The 16,297-nt window shown below is 35.8% G+C and overlaps 1 protein-coding gene across 2 annotated transcripts in view; it reads left to right on the top strand.

Annotated features, from left to right (window-relative positions):
• The window catches only part of LOC101018358 (renalase), a 101,779-nt gene that overhangs the window by 5,693 nt on the left and 79,789 nt on the right, over positions 1-16,297 (top strand). Inside the window, exon 4 of one of the 2 annotated variants that reach the window (XM_031652207.1) lies at positions 6,255-6,413. In XM_031652207.1, coding sequence (XP_031508067.1) covers positions 6,255-6,413 — 159 coding nt within the window. Of the gene's footprint in view, positions 1-6,254; positions 8,064-16,297 lie in introns of those variants that run through there. The other variant, XM_031652206.1, reaches the window with a different exon arrangement.

Here is a 16,297-nt window from a genome sequence, read left to right as displayed (position 1 = left end):
GCTAGTTAACTGCAGCAGGAACATGCCTTTAAGGCATAAATCACTCATGCTATTGTTTGTGGCTTAAGAATGCCCTAGAACTTAAAGTATAATAAAATAAATAAATGAATAAAACCTCACCAAAAAAAAAAAAAAAAAAAAGGAATACCTTTAAGCAGTTTTCTGCCCTGGGCGGGCCAGGTGTTCCTTGCCCTCATTCTCGTAAACCCACAACCTTCCAGCTTGGGCATTAGGGCCATTATGAACATGTTACAGTGCTGCAGAGATTTTGTTTATGGCCAGTTTTGGGGCCAGTTTATGGCCAGATTTTGGGGGGCTTGCTCCTACCACAGTGTCATGAAAAACTACGATTAAATAAATTTGTATGCTTTTTCTCATATTAATATGCCTTTTTTCAGTCGATTTTTATTGAACTTACACCCCTACACATGCATACATACATACATACATACATATATCCTTTTCTTCAATAAACATTTATTGAATACTTACTATAATGCCAAACATTGTTCTAGGTACTAATGATGCAAGAACCAATGTCCTTGCCTTCATGGAGTTGATGTCCTGGCAGAGAAACATCCTTAAATACATTGCGTCTGTCTCCTTATTTTATTAGGTGTTTGGGAGAATACATATGTTTTAACTTCCAATTTTGCTTTTTAAGCTTTTGAGGAAGAGATTATTTTTAATTCCTTGTAGCTCACTCAGAGCCTAATAGTACCTTGTACCTAGTAGGTAGAGTGATATAAATGTTAAAAATTTATTTTACATCGAGTTCATGGTCTATTTAACTTGAGTTTATATAAATTTTTCTTTCGTTTTTTAATGTTATTTTTGTAATACTTCAAGATTCTTTTTCTCTTCTACCCCAATCTATTATTATAGGATTTGTTGGACTACCTATAATATTTTTAATTTTATAATTACATCACTTTTAAACATTCTTTAAGTCCATTTAAAGCTTTCTATTCTATAAATGGTCCACAAAAACATTTGGTTTGTCCACACAGTAAGCTAAGACAGTCCCTGATATCAGAATGACCTGGATTCCAATTAATGTCCTACCATCACTTTCTGTCCATGTAATATTAGGAGAGTTTAAAATCTGTACCTCAGTTCTTTCACTGAAAAAAATGAGAGTAATGAAATGAAAAAAATAGGGTACTTACTACAGAATGTTGTAATGGAAGTTCTTACTACGAAGTGTTGTGAGGAATTAATGATATAATGCACTCAAATTCAAGCAAATAGTAAGCCAGTCACATAGTAATCTCTTGATAAATGTTAGTTTAAAAAATATTCTACTTGAATGAAGCTGACCTTCACATATTCCTCACTTTAAGACATCAAATTGCCAACTATTTTCAAAAATACTCTATATTTTGGAATCTAGTTGAGTTTAAAACCCCACAATCTGGTGGACCAACTAGTGGTCATTCAGATTGGGACCAGACTCCCGGGGAAATTATTTGTCTGGGATATGCCTAATCAGGCATGCTTTAGAATAGGTTCAAACCTTTAAAGCCAATATTTAACTAGACCAACTTCCCAGAACAAACAGTAAGGGGTAAGGGAAATAGATACTTTATTCTTGACCTTATGTTCTATTTTAATTTGTTGTCTGATGTGTTCACATTAACCTCATTGCAGATAAAACTGTATTTATTGGCATGAGTTTCACTGACTGCCTTCTCCATTAATACAATCTTCTTGAGTGAGTGAAACATGATTTTCTTTTTCTTTTTCTTTTTTTTTTTATAATAGTTGTCATTATGCTGGGGTGAGAAATGACAATAGCAAAAGTGATTCTAGCTATCAGTTATTAAGTGCTAACTATTTATCTGACACTACCTTAGGTACTTTACGTATGTAATTTCTAATTCTCATAGTAAATTTTCAAGGGAGTTAATCATCATCCCTATTTATTAACGCAGAGAATAAGACTCAGGTACTTTGTCTAAGGTGGCTTGGCTAGTTGGTAACAGAACCGGAGTGCCCTTGCAATTAATCATGTTGTTTTTTTCTATTAAGTCTCTCATGGAGGGCAATGAGAGGTGCTCATACTCTCCAATTTAACATCTATTTTGTAGAGCTTTCTCTTTCCTTACTGATTATTTTCCTACAGTAGAAAGATTGTACCCATTGCTCCTGGTGCTATGTGTCAGTAGACACATGGTTCAATAGAACAACCTCATAGTTCCCTGTGCCCCTAGTTTCCTTCTTTCATCAGTTAATTCCTGACATAGGGGGAAGTGGATATTAAAAAGTAATACCACCTTAGTTCTTTGTGCAACCTGGAAAATTGGTCACCTGATGGTTCCTGCATATGACATTTGGAAAATGATGGACCAGGTCCTTTTGCTTTTGAATAAGGTCTCATGTTATTAAGTTATTCATAAAAAGATGAATTTAGCCTCCAGGACACAGAGTGAGAAGCTTTTATTTAGCTTTTCCTACCAACAGGGAGGACTGTTGCTGCATTTATTTGTTTTTATTTTATCATCTACCTAAAAAGGACATTGGCTAGTGATCTGGAAAGTCAACATGTGCAATGTAACCTGTCAAAGTAGACAGGATCAATTTATTAGAAAAAATGGTTTAGGTGGCAGATGCCATTAGCTAGGATGGCTTCTGTATGGTAATATTTACTTTTATTATTCTCTCTCTTTTTATTTTTGTGCCTATTTTCTTTCTAAAATTGATAGAGGGGAAGTGAGTCTGGGTGGTTCTGTCTCAGAATTTCTCCCAGCGGGTGATCTTGGCACTCATCCGTAACGATGTCCTTTGTAGAGAAGCTAGAGGATGGCATGAAAACCAGGTTAAGCATTCTTCTATTTACTTCAAGCTGTGTAGTCAGTTAGACATGGTTCACATCACTTCAGGTCCCATCTGAGCAGTTCTGACTGCTGCTCACTAAAACCTATTTGTGGGAAATCATAGGAGAAACATAAACTTGGATTTTCTCCTTAAAACGGAGGAGGGCCAGGGATAAAATTGAATAAATATATAACAGAAACACATTTGCCTTTGTAAAATGTTTAAACCTTCTTAGACTTCTGATATCTTTATAGCTATCTGAAGATCATTTTATTCTAATTAAATATTATGTGCTGGGGAAACAAGAGTCAATAAGAGACATGATCCTGGCCTCTGTTAATGTAGAGTATAGTGGGAAGAAAATACGTTAAACTAATTATACAAACAAAGAAAAGATGCATGATAAATGTTAAGAAGAAAGAGAGCATTATGAGAGAGCTTACAATAAAAGGACCTAGCCCAGTAGGTTATAGAGGAGTGATGGGGGAGATGTGTTAGGGAAAGCATCCCTGAAGAACTGATATTTTCATGGGTACCTGAAAGGTGAGCAAGAGGGAATTAGGCTGAGAGCTGAATGACGAGAGTTCCATGCAGTGGGCACATCAAATTGGAACTGTTCTGAAGTAGTAGGAGGAGGTTAGTGCATTCAAGAATAAAAGGTCATTGTGACTGGAAGGTAGTGAGTGAGGGAGAAAGTGGTAAAAGATGATGCTGAAGACTAAGGCAGGGCCAGATTATACAGGGTTTTGTAAGCATTGTTAAAGATTTTATACTCTAAGTGCAATGGGAAGCCATTGAAGGGTTTTGTGCAAGGGAGGGACATGGTCAAATTTACTAAGCTCAGAAGTAACTCTTGAGACAATTTATCTGTTTTAAAATTGAGTTTTCCAGAACTTATAGATTTAAACACATCATCTTTATGAAAGTTATTAATTACTTTCACAAGGAAATGCCACTTTCCCAAAAATTTTGCTCTGAGCAGTTGGAAAGGAAACGTTTCTGGTTAATAAGAGAGGCTATACTATTTCCTCTACCTCTTGATAAATGCTACTTTTTGGGCAGTTTTGCCAGTGGTGTTTGATTTGGGCCTGTCCACCTACCCCAGTGGTTCTCATACTTTAGTGCGCATGATGACAAGACTAAGGGAACTTGTTAAACACAGATTGCTGGGCTTAATTCCTAGAGTTTCTTATTCTGTATGGTTGGGTTGGGGCCCAGGAATGTGCATTTTCTAGTACATAGGTACTGCTGGTCTGGGGTCCGTACTTAGAGAACCACTGACATACACACACACACACACACACACACACACACACACACACACACACATATATATATATATATATATATACCTATACCTTGCAGAACACCTTGTGGCCATTGGGATACATTTTCAAGGCATTCATCTGGGGCATGAAGAATTTTCTAGGACTGTGAACTTAAGTCCCCTTAAACACACACTCATGCCAGCAACAACAGCAGCATATTGTTCTTTTCAAAGGAGTATTATGAGAAAACATAGAATCAGTTGACTTAGCTGAGGTCTGGGACAGGGCCACGAACTAAGTGAGGCAAGTAGGGTGAGGCATCCTAAATAAATAAAAACAGAGTGAAGCAGAGCTACCCTTGTTGGAATAAAGGAGATGGTGGATATGTGTTGAAAGTGCAGATTATTTGCACCTTCCCCAAGCAGGGGCCTTAGAAAAGCCCTCAGGCAAGATGGAGTACTGTTTACAAGCCCCTTGCTCTAATCTTTGAACAGAATGATGCACACTGCCTTGAACAGAGATTGATCCCTTGGGCTAGCTAGAACTATGTTTCTTCTAACATTTACATTTGATTTTTTAAAAATCGGAGTGCTTACTAGGGTGTAGCATTATTTAAGGGTCAATGAAAGAGATAAAGGTGTATGAGATCTGAAGATGTGACATGAAGGAGCCTTGAGTATTATTACGTAGATAAGATACAACTAAAGCATGCAGATATTTTGAATCAATGTCAAAATGAGTAGTAAAGCAGTGATGGTTGAAGAATATCATAGAGAGGAAGGATCACACTGAGCTGGAGTGGCTATGGAAAGGAAGCTTTGGGATGAACTTTAGCTGGATTTTTAGTGACTGGGAACATGAGATTACCCAGGTAAAGATGAATGGAATCTTTCAGTGTGCTTTTTTCCTCCCTCATTACGTCTTCATTTCTTTCTTTTTCTATACACAAAGCTGAATAAAAGTAGATTTACTTGTAAATCAAATTTTTTTGAAAACTGGAAGGTACTAGTTTACTAAGAAGACTTAATGACCTAATTGTACTTTCTTTCAGTTTATGGTTCATAATTCATTCTTTTTATTTTAATTTTTTTGAGACAGAGTCTTGTTGTGTTGCCTAGGCTGGAGGGTAGTGGTGCAATTTCAGCTCACTGCAACCTCTGCCTTCGAGTTCAAGTGATTCTCGTGTCTCAGCCTCTTGAGTAGCTGGGATTAGAGGCGTGCACTACCACACCCAGCTAGTTTTTGTATTTTTAGTAGAGACAGGATTTCACCATGTTAGTCAGGCTGGTCTCGAACTCCTGACCTCAAGTGATCCACCCACCTCAGCCTCCCAAAGTGCTGGGATTACAGGTGTGAGCCACCGTACCTGGCCTCATAATTCATTATTTTAAATAAATACATACCTAATAAATTCTATGCTATGTATACTATATGCTATACATAGAAGCAAAACAGGTGTAATTTGTAGCTCATGGGGTTTACAGATTAAAAGGGGAGACAATATTAAAGAAATAATTGTTAAAATATGCTTGTGTTAAGTGCTAACAAGGAAAATGTTATGGGAGGGTACTCTAGAGTATGTTTCTAAATTCTGATTCTTCTTAATGACAACAATTGATCTATTGATGAGAACTGGCATTTCCCTTACAGAGAACTTTTTTCAGGTCCTTTAATAGGAAATATTAATTTCTTTAATAGGGAATATTGCTCTTCTTGTTTCATTGCTAACACACGTGTTTACTGAAATGTATACTTGTTCTGCAAAAATGATGAGCTGTAGAGTCAGATGGGTATAGTTTTAAATCATGGCATGCTATTTCTCAATCTATTTCTTTGTCTGTGAGATGAATTAGTATAATGTGTACCAAGCAGCTGGCATATAGTAGCTGCTTAATGAGAAGTAGCTATAGTTATTGTTTTTATTTTTATCATTAATTGTAGGAGCAGTTTTTGATTCAGAGCAGGCACTGATAGGGAAGTCCAAGGATGCCAGGTAGGGATGAATTCCCACTAAATTAGAAAGATAGTAAAGGAAGAGAGTTTGAGTACTGTGGAAGACAGTCTTGGCCATTTTGTTCACTTGAATGGATTCAGTTTGTGACTACTCATATCCCCCTCATTCATATATGAAATTCTGATAATGGGGACATGATTTTGCTTTTGGAACAGGTGCAGAAGTATACTTCCGACATCATGTGACACAGATCAATCTAAGAAATGACAAATGGGAAGTATCCAAACAAACAGGCCCCCCCGAGCAGTTTGATCTTATTGTTCTGACAATGCCAGTTCCTCAGATTCTGCAGCTTCAAGGTGACATCACCAACTGTGAGTCTGTGTTTGCCATTTACCTGCCTCCGGGAATGGGATTTCTTTGATAAAGCATGAATTTGGTTTAACTCTCTTAGCAAAGGACAAGTGATAGACTCTCTCTGTCTTTAACACTGATACTTATGGCCCTCTTTGTGATATTAGTCTAGGCCAAAATGAAACCCATAGGATTTTTTTTAACTGGTTAGAAGTTGAACACTCTTCTTATTGCCCATGTCTTCAACAAGTCAGTATTGTTGATGGATATGCAATGATTTCGCCTAAAGGAAGAGCAGTGTTTATGGCCATTTTTAAGAAACAGTTTTTATGTACAAGTGCTTGCTTGGATCGCCTCATTTCCTATGTTCTTGTTCTCTGGGTTGCTCTCTAATTGTATTTACTTCTGTTTGAGGCAGTTGCCTAGCCCTTTTGTGAATGAGAGGCATGAGAAGGAATGGGTGAGAGGGGATGAGTAATTTATGCTGAAGAAGCTAAAATTATGCCAGAAGAGCCAAATTTTAATAAAGCAACTAAAATTCAAAGAAAATTTTTATCCTTGCTAAGTCTTTGGATACTGCAATTGGTTTAGCATTATTCACTTTATCTTAGTAACCTTTGTTTAATTTCTTTTTGATATAAAATGTGGTGGTGAAAGTATGTGCAGAGGGTCTGGTTTCCTATCTTTCCCCAAAGTAGACGCTAACCTACAACTACCAATTTAGAAATGTCATTTACCTGCTTATATCTTTCCTAGTTGACAGCAGCTATTTACTCTCAGAAGTGGGAATAGGGGAGGTGGTATAGCTAAGGTTTTCTTAGGTAGATACCTAAGATTTTCTTCATGATTCCTGAGGGTTCCTGGTGCACTGCCACCAGAAACATGTGATAAATCCACAGACATCTTTTTCCTGCCACTTTGACTCAGCACAGATGAGATGTAACTCAGTGCAGGTGGGATGGCAGTGGTAGAGTTTGCACTTCTACTGCCAGAAATGCTGGGGATGGTGGGAAGGAGAAGAGAGTACGCCAGTGGCCACATTAGAATTTCTACTGTACGTGTGAACAACGGGAGACTTTGGGTTTATTCTAAGTCAACTCTGAGATCCAGAGGTGAACAGGATGACAGTGTCAGCAAAAGGCACATGTGAGGAGTCCGAAAGGTAAAATTCCTGTACTAAGTAGTAGGAAGGGATTCAGATATGAGAAACCAAAAAGGAATAAAGGTATTAAGTACTGGGGCAGGGAGGATACATTTCTCCAAGAAGTTGCACTTGCTCAGTTAGCTTTTGTTTCATCAGGCCAGTTTTCCTTACTGATACCGAAATCCTAGCTGAGAGTGTTCATTTTAATCACAGAAACTTAGAATTGAAGGGAGTCTTAGAAAGCATGTGGTCTCATCTTTTAGCCCTTGCATGAGTCCTCTTTTATTAAATCACTTTATTGAGTATGACTGACATATGAAAAGCTGTATATACTGTATACAGTGTGATGAATTTGGAGATAAGTATACATTCTTAAAACCATTATCACAATCTATGCCATCAACATATCCACATCACCTCCAAAAGCCTTTTCCCCTTTATAAGTTATTTTTTTCTTTTGTAATAAGAATGCTTAACATAGGCCAGGTGTGGTAGCTCACGCCTGTAATCCCAGCACTTTGGGAGGGCGAGGCAGGAGGGTTGCTTGAGCCCAGGTGTTCGAGACCAGCCTGGAAAATATATCAAGACCTCATCTCTACAAAAAAAAAAAAAAAAAAAAAAAAAAGAAGAGGAAGAAAGAAAAAAAAAATGTAGCAAGGCATAGTGGCATGTGCCTGTAGTCCCAGCTACTCAAAAGGCTGAGGCAGGAAATTGCCTAAGCCTGGGAAGTCAAGGCTGCAGTAGGCCCTGATTGTGCCACTGCACTCTAGCCTGAGTGACAGAGCAAGACCCTGTCTCAAAAAAAAAAAAAAAAAAAAGAATATATAACATATTAGATGTACTATTTTAACAAATTTTTAAGTATACAATATGATATTATTAACTATAGACACTAGGCTATACAGTGGATCTCCAGGATTTACTTATCTTGCATAATTGAAACCTTGAAACTTTGGACTAAAGTGCCTTGTTTTTCCTTCCCCAACCCCCTGGAATAAGAATTATATAAAAAGCCCTAGCTGGCAACAATCTGGTGAGAACATTACCTTTAGAATGGGTGTGCCCCATCAGTGTCATTGTGCCACTGCCCAAGACTTAAATTTCAAGAGAGCATCCTATTGACCTGACATGGGTTTTATTCGCAACCCGATGGCTAGGGAATTGCAGCATCTTGGATTATAATCCTGTTGCATTGCATGTAATCAGTGGGACAAAGTAACACTTCAAAATAAATATAGGTACTGCTTATGAAGAGAACTTGTGTGCTGAGTAATCAAGAACAATGATGTTCACTGCATAGGTGTTCTTTAATATTTGTGAAATGAGTGAATGACCAATTGATCGACTGAATGAATGTGTTTCCAAAAGACCTTAGGAAAAACTTCACTGGTCCATATTACTTCTTCACCTTCTCTGTAAAATTCTCATTAATAGAATCCCATAATAGACTTTTTTCTTATTCTTTTCATATTCTCTTTTCATTAAATGTGGATTTGTATGAAGAAGGAAAGAAATACTCTATATTGACAGGGGCCTTATGTTTTAATACTTTTTATGTAAATCTGAATTTGGCTTGCTAATACGTTGTTTAGGATTTTTGCATTCATGTCCATGAGAATGATTAAGCTGTAGTATTTTTTCTTGTATTAATTTCTCCAGTTGTTCGACATGGAGGTATGTAGGTCTCATATAATTATTTGGGCAATGTTTCCTGCTTCTGTTCGGGGGAAGCATTTTTATACAAGTTTGGTGTTATTTCTTTCCTAAATGTTTAGAAGAATTCACTAGTAAAACCATTTAGGCCTAGAGTTTTCTTTGTGGTAAAATTTTAAATTACAAATTCGATTTCTTAAAGGAATCTATTCAGATTTCTTTGTTTATTCTGTTTTTTCTCAAGGTGCTAGAATACCATGATATAATCTTTTTAAAAATTTTTTTTAGCTTTTATTTTAGGTTTGGGGGTACATGTGAAGGTTTGTTACATAGGTGAACATGTGTCAGTCTTGTTCATATGGCTCGCCACTTATCCCAACGCCACTTATGAAATAGGGAGTCTTTTCCCCATTGCTTGTTTTTGCAGTAGACCTTATTTTTTAAAATACTAGTTGTTTATGCTTAAGTTCAGATCTGAAAATTGTATTTACATATTCCTTTGACTTTCATTAATTTAATTCGTTCTATATGTTCATTTTAATTCATTTACTTTTTATCAGTTTACTTACTTTCAAATAGTATGTTGCTCTATATAAAGTTCTATTTACCAGGTAAGAAGGGTGTCCTGAATCAGGCCAGGAGTATGAATTGACATCCTTTTTGGTACTCCAGCTGCTCTCTCTCTCCTTCATCCAGTGTGTCTGGGAAGTCCAATCTAATATCTATATGCCCTAGAATTGAAATCTTAAATCTTTGAGAGAACTTCAGATTTCTCATAACTTCGCTGTTACAAAAAAAAAAAAAAAAAAAAAAAAAAAAAAAAAGATGATATCTTGGTTTTTAAATTGGAATACTTTCCTGTTAAAACCTTAAATATCTAAAACATCTGTTTCAGTTCCTTTTCAGGTCTCTGAACAATATAGCTAAAAGCTGGGTTTTGCTTTCCTTAACAAAGGTTAAAACAAACGTTTCTTAGAAAAATTGCTTGGTAATAGCTATTCCCAGGCCTGACAAAAAGAACTAGAAGGGTACACCATATTATGTTCACATCAAGGGTCTGGGTGCAGAATGTTCACCCTGTCTCTGGTGGATTTTTGTTGCCATTGTTTTGGTTTGTTTTTATGCATGCATCCAAATCACCTGGAAGACTTGTTAAAACACAGATTACTGGGCCACAGTTTGAGTTTCTGGTTGTATGGAGGTATGCATGGACAATTTGCACTTTTTACAAGTTTCTAGGTGATGCTGAAGGTTCGGTGTAAAGCCACACTGTAAGAATTATTATTAATACCTTGCCTTAGCAAATCTACTTGTTTCTGGAACAGAGCAACTGATGTATCTTCAAAAAGTGACTCGCCTTGTAAACAAGTGATGCTATTGTGCAACCAGGGTTGAGAACTGCTGTCATAAAGCATCAGCTTGTCCAAACAATTTGTATCTCTTTTCCTCACATTTGCACCTTTGCCTTGCATGTATTGATTATATGAACCCATCGTGGATTACTCTTGAGTCTCTGTCTTATGCTCTTCCCTGCTTGGGACTTCTTGGCTCACCTCTTCCCTGACTTCTTCCCCAACCCCTAAGACACACCTCTTAATACAGAACAAAACAAAACAACACAACAGCAGCACACACACACACAAAGTAGCTTTAAGATATGTCACATACCATACAGTTCACCTATTTAAAATGTATAATTCAGTGTTTTTTAGTATAATAACTGATACAGGCAACCATTATCAATGCCTGTAATTAGTAAATTTTGGAATATTTTTGTCACCTCAAAAAGAAATTCTGTCCCCTTTAGCTATCACCCCCATCCCTCCATCCCCATCCCTGCCCCCAGCCCTAAGCAATCATTAATCTACTATCTGTCTCTATATATTTCCCTATTACCTGGATTCCAGATAAAAGCTCATGATGGAGCTGGAGGCCCTCATCCTTAGCAAATTAATGCAGGAGCAGAAAACTAAATAAGCCATGTTCTTACTTTTTTGTGGCTCTGTTTTGCCACTATCTGCACAGATTTCACTTATTTTCTCCTGCTTTCATCATGTCTCACTGACCGTGGCCCATCAGGTCATTGAATTGTAGAGGGTACCTCATCTTTCCTGAAGCCTATGAGTTACAACAGAGTCTGGTGGTGGTGGACAAGGCTTCAGGGCTGTGGGATGGCAGTGGGTGTTGACATGCCTGTAGCTTTTTACTTTGTTGCACAGCTAACATTGACATTGGATTTGATAGAGAAATGGCTTCTTATGCCACTAATAGAAAACTGGTAATAAATATGTTTTATAGATCTTAGATTTAGAACTATAGAAGAAATTGTTTTCTGAGGAAGGGCATAGCTGCTGTTGAATTTTGAAAGCAAATTTTCCTTGAGTATCAGTTCTACTATGCAGAAATAATATAGCTTATTTGCTAGTACAGTGTTTGATAATAATATAGAAGAAATTGGAAAATTTATTAGATGCCTATAGGTAAAGTGGGAGACTAATTTGAATGATCTCTCTATGAATCTACTTCTAGTTTGTTGCCAAAGACATTTAAAGTAGGATAATTTATTGCCATGGAGGTTGGCAATAACTGGATTGATTTTTAGATTGTTTTAATAACATACTATAACATTTTATAAAAATACAGTATAGCCATCAGTCAGGACATTCATTTGTGCTGTAAATTACATATTCCAATATTTAAAAGATGCATAGTTTTGTATATCAAGAGAGATCCTTTAACATTACATTTTGAAAGTATTTCTCAATATTTGTATTAGTGACATCTAAAGCAACACCACGTCATAGACTGACTCCTAAATGTGTTTAAGGGCCTGCTAATTAATAATTTTATTTAAATCTTTTTAAATCTTGTATTTTGTGTGTGTACTTGAGCTGTGTTTGGCTGAGAAAGATAACTTAACTCACCTACTATTATTGCTTTTCTTTCTGTCTTTCCTGGGGTTTTTGTGGCAATTTTTGCTTTATGATTTTATTTGATTCATACTAAACCTTCATTAAAATTATATCCTTTGATTAAGTTCTCTAGTCTCATTTTAATTTTATTTTGCTTTCCAATGAACTTTTATAAATGAAATGTTCTTTCTTTTATTTTCATTTTTCTGTTGTATGCTTTTTCCTCTAAACTGTTCAGGGATATTTTACTTTAGAACCATCTCTTTTATATTTTTTATCTTTGAGCCCAGTAATTTCATAAGTATCTTATTGTGACTAGTTTTGTGTTCATTTTTCATGGGCTATGTTGTCCACTTTTGCCTTGAACATTCAGCTTTTCTATTATTTAGGTAAGTTTCCTTCTAATACTTATTTGAAGATTTATTTCTGTTTCATTATTGTGATCTCAGAATATCTACAAAAGCTTAAAGTATCTCCCTCTCAAAGCTTCTGTTTTCTCTTAACTCACTTTCAACTTTGATCTTTGCATTACTTTTTTTCTAGCCTTTTCTCCATGTTATCCATGTAATTTTCAAGAGTTCCTTTTGGCCCCTTCCTTGAGGTATTGTTTCAAAGAAGTCATGTATTCTTTTACTGTTATGAACTAATGCCTGAGAGTTTATTGAACTAATTTGCTTCCTGGCAAAATTTTTCTAATATGTATTTTTCATCAGCTCATTTCTTAGGTTCTGTTCTGTTGTCTTTCTCCTTTTGTCTGCATAGGTCCATTGTTAATCATTTAATGGGACCAATTCTGTCAATTCTGTGAAAAATAGTGTTGTGGGGCAAGACCAGGCTTTTCAATTAAGATGTGTGTTCTCAGAACACTTCCTGTGTACATTTTGTAAATATGTACCTGCGAAAAATAGAATGGTAGTGACCACTAATATAATAATTTATTTATTAACAGAAAGATTTATAAATATTTTTAACTTGGAAAAAAGATTAAAATATGTACGTGTATATTTTTTCATCTATCAAAAATAATTTGACAAACATTAACATTGGCTATTGCTCAGATATGATTTTCATTTTCTTCCTTACGATTTTTTGAATAATCATAACTTTAAAAATACGAATAGTTTACTCTTATTATAAAAAATGATATTGAACATGTGCAGTGGCTCACGCCTGTAATCCCAGCACTTTGGGAGGCTGAGGTGGGCGGATCACGATGTCAAAAGATCGACACCATCCTGGCCAACATGGTGAAAGCCATCTCTACTAAAAATACAAAAATTAGCTGGGTGTGGTGGCATGCGCCTGTAGTCCCAGCTACTCGGGAGGCTGAGGCAGGAGAATGGCATGAACCCGGGAGGCAGAGGTTGCAGTGAGCCGAGATTGCGCCACTGCACTCCAGCCTGGGTGACAGAGCAAGACTCCATCTCAAAATTAATTAATTAATTAATTAATTTTAAAAAAAGAAAAGAAAGATAACATTGACACTTTTAAAAAATGTATCATGCTGAAAAGAAATAGATCTTCTTTTTTCTAGTGGAGGAGTATTGTGGCATATGTAGGCTCTTTATGATGAAAAAGTTTAAGAATAATTGACTTCATATATTTGACTGAGGATGAGGGTCTTTGGATGTTGTATTGAACTGACTCAATTCAGAATTGGACCCCCATGGAAATCATTTTGTGTTTACTTCATTGTTATGAAATAACTCTTGCTGGCACTAAAGACTTAAACGAGAATATCCCACAAGATCCTTTAACATCTATGGGTCAAATCAAAGGGATTAAAACACGTGCTTTCTGTTTACTTTATAAATCTCAGTAATGACCTCAGTATGAAGAATTAGTCAATGTCTACCCTTCTCTCTGTGTTTTCTGGAGAAAAATTAGCTCTTATTTGATTATTAGACATCTTAGACTTCTATGAAAAAGACATCCATTTACAAAGCCATATATTGCCATCTAGTGTGTGAAATATATATTATAGTTCCCCCTTGGAATCTAAACTAGAGAGGACTGTGAAAATGACAGAAACACAGAATAACACTATAACTATAATATAATTCATAAAACTGCATATCACAGGTAATAAATTTAGGCCCATTAGAATTAAATAACTTACCAAAAAGCGCTTAATTAATGAGTGACAGAACTAGGAATGTGCTACATGACTCACATTTGTACAGACTTATGAACAGCCCCTTATCTATAGCTTTATGTATTTTTCTTCTCATTCTCATTCTCTTTCTCTCTCTTTCTAATCATATGTAGCCTTTAGGATTAACATAAGTATCATATCTTACGTGAAAGAATTCCCTTTCCATTATAGAGTGATCTGTTTTCTGTCATCTAACTCTTTCTCTAGTTTTCTTCTTATGGAAGAAACAGATGTAATTGTTTTTTCTTTTGGCAATTATTTATTACATTTATTAAACTTTCTCCCAGCTGGGAGAATAGAGAAACCTCATGTATCATATTGTGACCCTCTTATGATTTACTTTCTGGTTCTATAATAGTGCTACTTTCTCTATATTCATATTACAAAGATTATATCACTTAATCCTCAAAGTAATCCTAGGCATTATTATTGTCTCAATTCTTAGTGAAACTGAGATGTGAACCTCAGTAAAATGACTCCAGAGCTTGTACTCTAACCACTGGTATGCATAGCTCTTCCATGTGTACTTGATCTTCCTCTCTACCATGCACAGAAATTCCTCAAACCCCTGACCCTTAAACAATAGATTCAGGAATCCTAATCTCTCCTCCTAGTTTTGCTTCTAGTTATAGCACTCATCTCCACCCCCTGACCCTCTGATTTTCAGGGATTCACCAGTTTAATCCTGCAAGAGAAAGATGCTTTACTTTCTCGTGTGTGTGTGTGTGTGTGTGTGTGTGTGTGTGTGTGTGTGCGCGCGCGCACGTGCGTATTTGCAGTCATTCCAACCTTTCAAAACATAATGTTGAGCTTCTGTTTCCTAGATTGGAGGATGGGGAAAGGAGTTTGTTTTCCCTAAATAATTTATCCTGGTAAATTCTTTAATTTCTAGTTTCTATGTGATAGCAAAGATATAATAAAAGCAGAGAAGATCTCAAGAAGGCAAACTCTAATAACCAAAGGATCACATCCATATATGAATATATGAATAACAGAAGTAAAATTTCTCTGTCTAGAAATATAGCGCTTCACAGATCTATGATGGCAATAGATGCAGATATAGAACAGATAAGCATATATATGTTTAATTATAATTTAGGAGAAAATGGAATTGTTTTTAAAATTCTAAAATACAACCACAAAGATTAAGGAAATGCTACTTTATTTCAATGTAGAAAAGTTTTCAATTCGTAAGACATTATTTATTTGATCGAATAATTTTGCTGACATTTAAAAATTATAGCACTTGTTCATCCAGTATAATGGTTTTTGAAAGTTCCAGTACATTTATTGATGCTAGGTTTTTAAATGAACTATTAAAATAAAGATCTTGGGGGTACCTTTCCAACTTTCCAGGGATTCTCTGGTCAATAACTGCTTTCTCAGTGGTGACCTGTATACCATCCCACTCCTTTCCTCACTTAACACTCTTGTAAGCAAAACAAAACTTTTCACACCCTCCTGTCACTCTGTTCTTTCCAACCTCTGGCTACATTCTCTGGCGTCAGCTATCCAATCATCAACTTGGACCTTAATGCTATACTTAAGGTAAGTGAAATTGTTTAGTGGTTTTTTCAAAACTATATTACAGTTTCTTAAGAATATCTTTTCAGTGCCAATGAATATTCATGTGCATCATTATTTTTACTGCGTAGTGCTCTCGTCTTTTGATTTATCTTAATGTAGTAAACCAGTTGATGGGCATTTAGGAGATTTCCAGTTTTACAAAGTGTGACTTTAATACTGCCAATATGAAATACAGATTCTTTTCACTAAACTCTTTTCCTTATGGAAACAGTTATGTTGATGTAGAGTAGAATAAAGCCCTCTTGATTTTTGTCCTGTTTTTTCTTAGCTAATCTGTTTTATTTCTCTGAGTGTACTTTAGAATCAGGTTTCATTAAAAACTCCTGTTGGAATATTGATTTGAATTACACTCAATTTAAGCATTAATTTAGGAAGAATTGGCATCTTTATAACAGATTATCTTCTCATCTAAGAAAATGGAACATCTCTCCACTTATTTAGGTATTTTAATGT

Source organism: Papio anubis, chromosome 11 (assembly GCF_008728515.1).
Source record: "Papio anubis isolate 15944 chromosome 11, Panubis1.0, whole genome shotgun sequence".
NCBI lineage: Eukaryota > Metazoa > Chordata > Mammalia > Primates > Cercopithecidae > Papio > Papio anubis.
The sequence above is the reverse complement of the archived record's forward strand: the minus strand, read 5'-3'. Positions and strand labels throughout refer to the sequence as shown.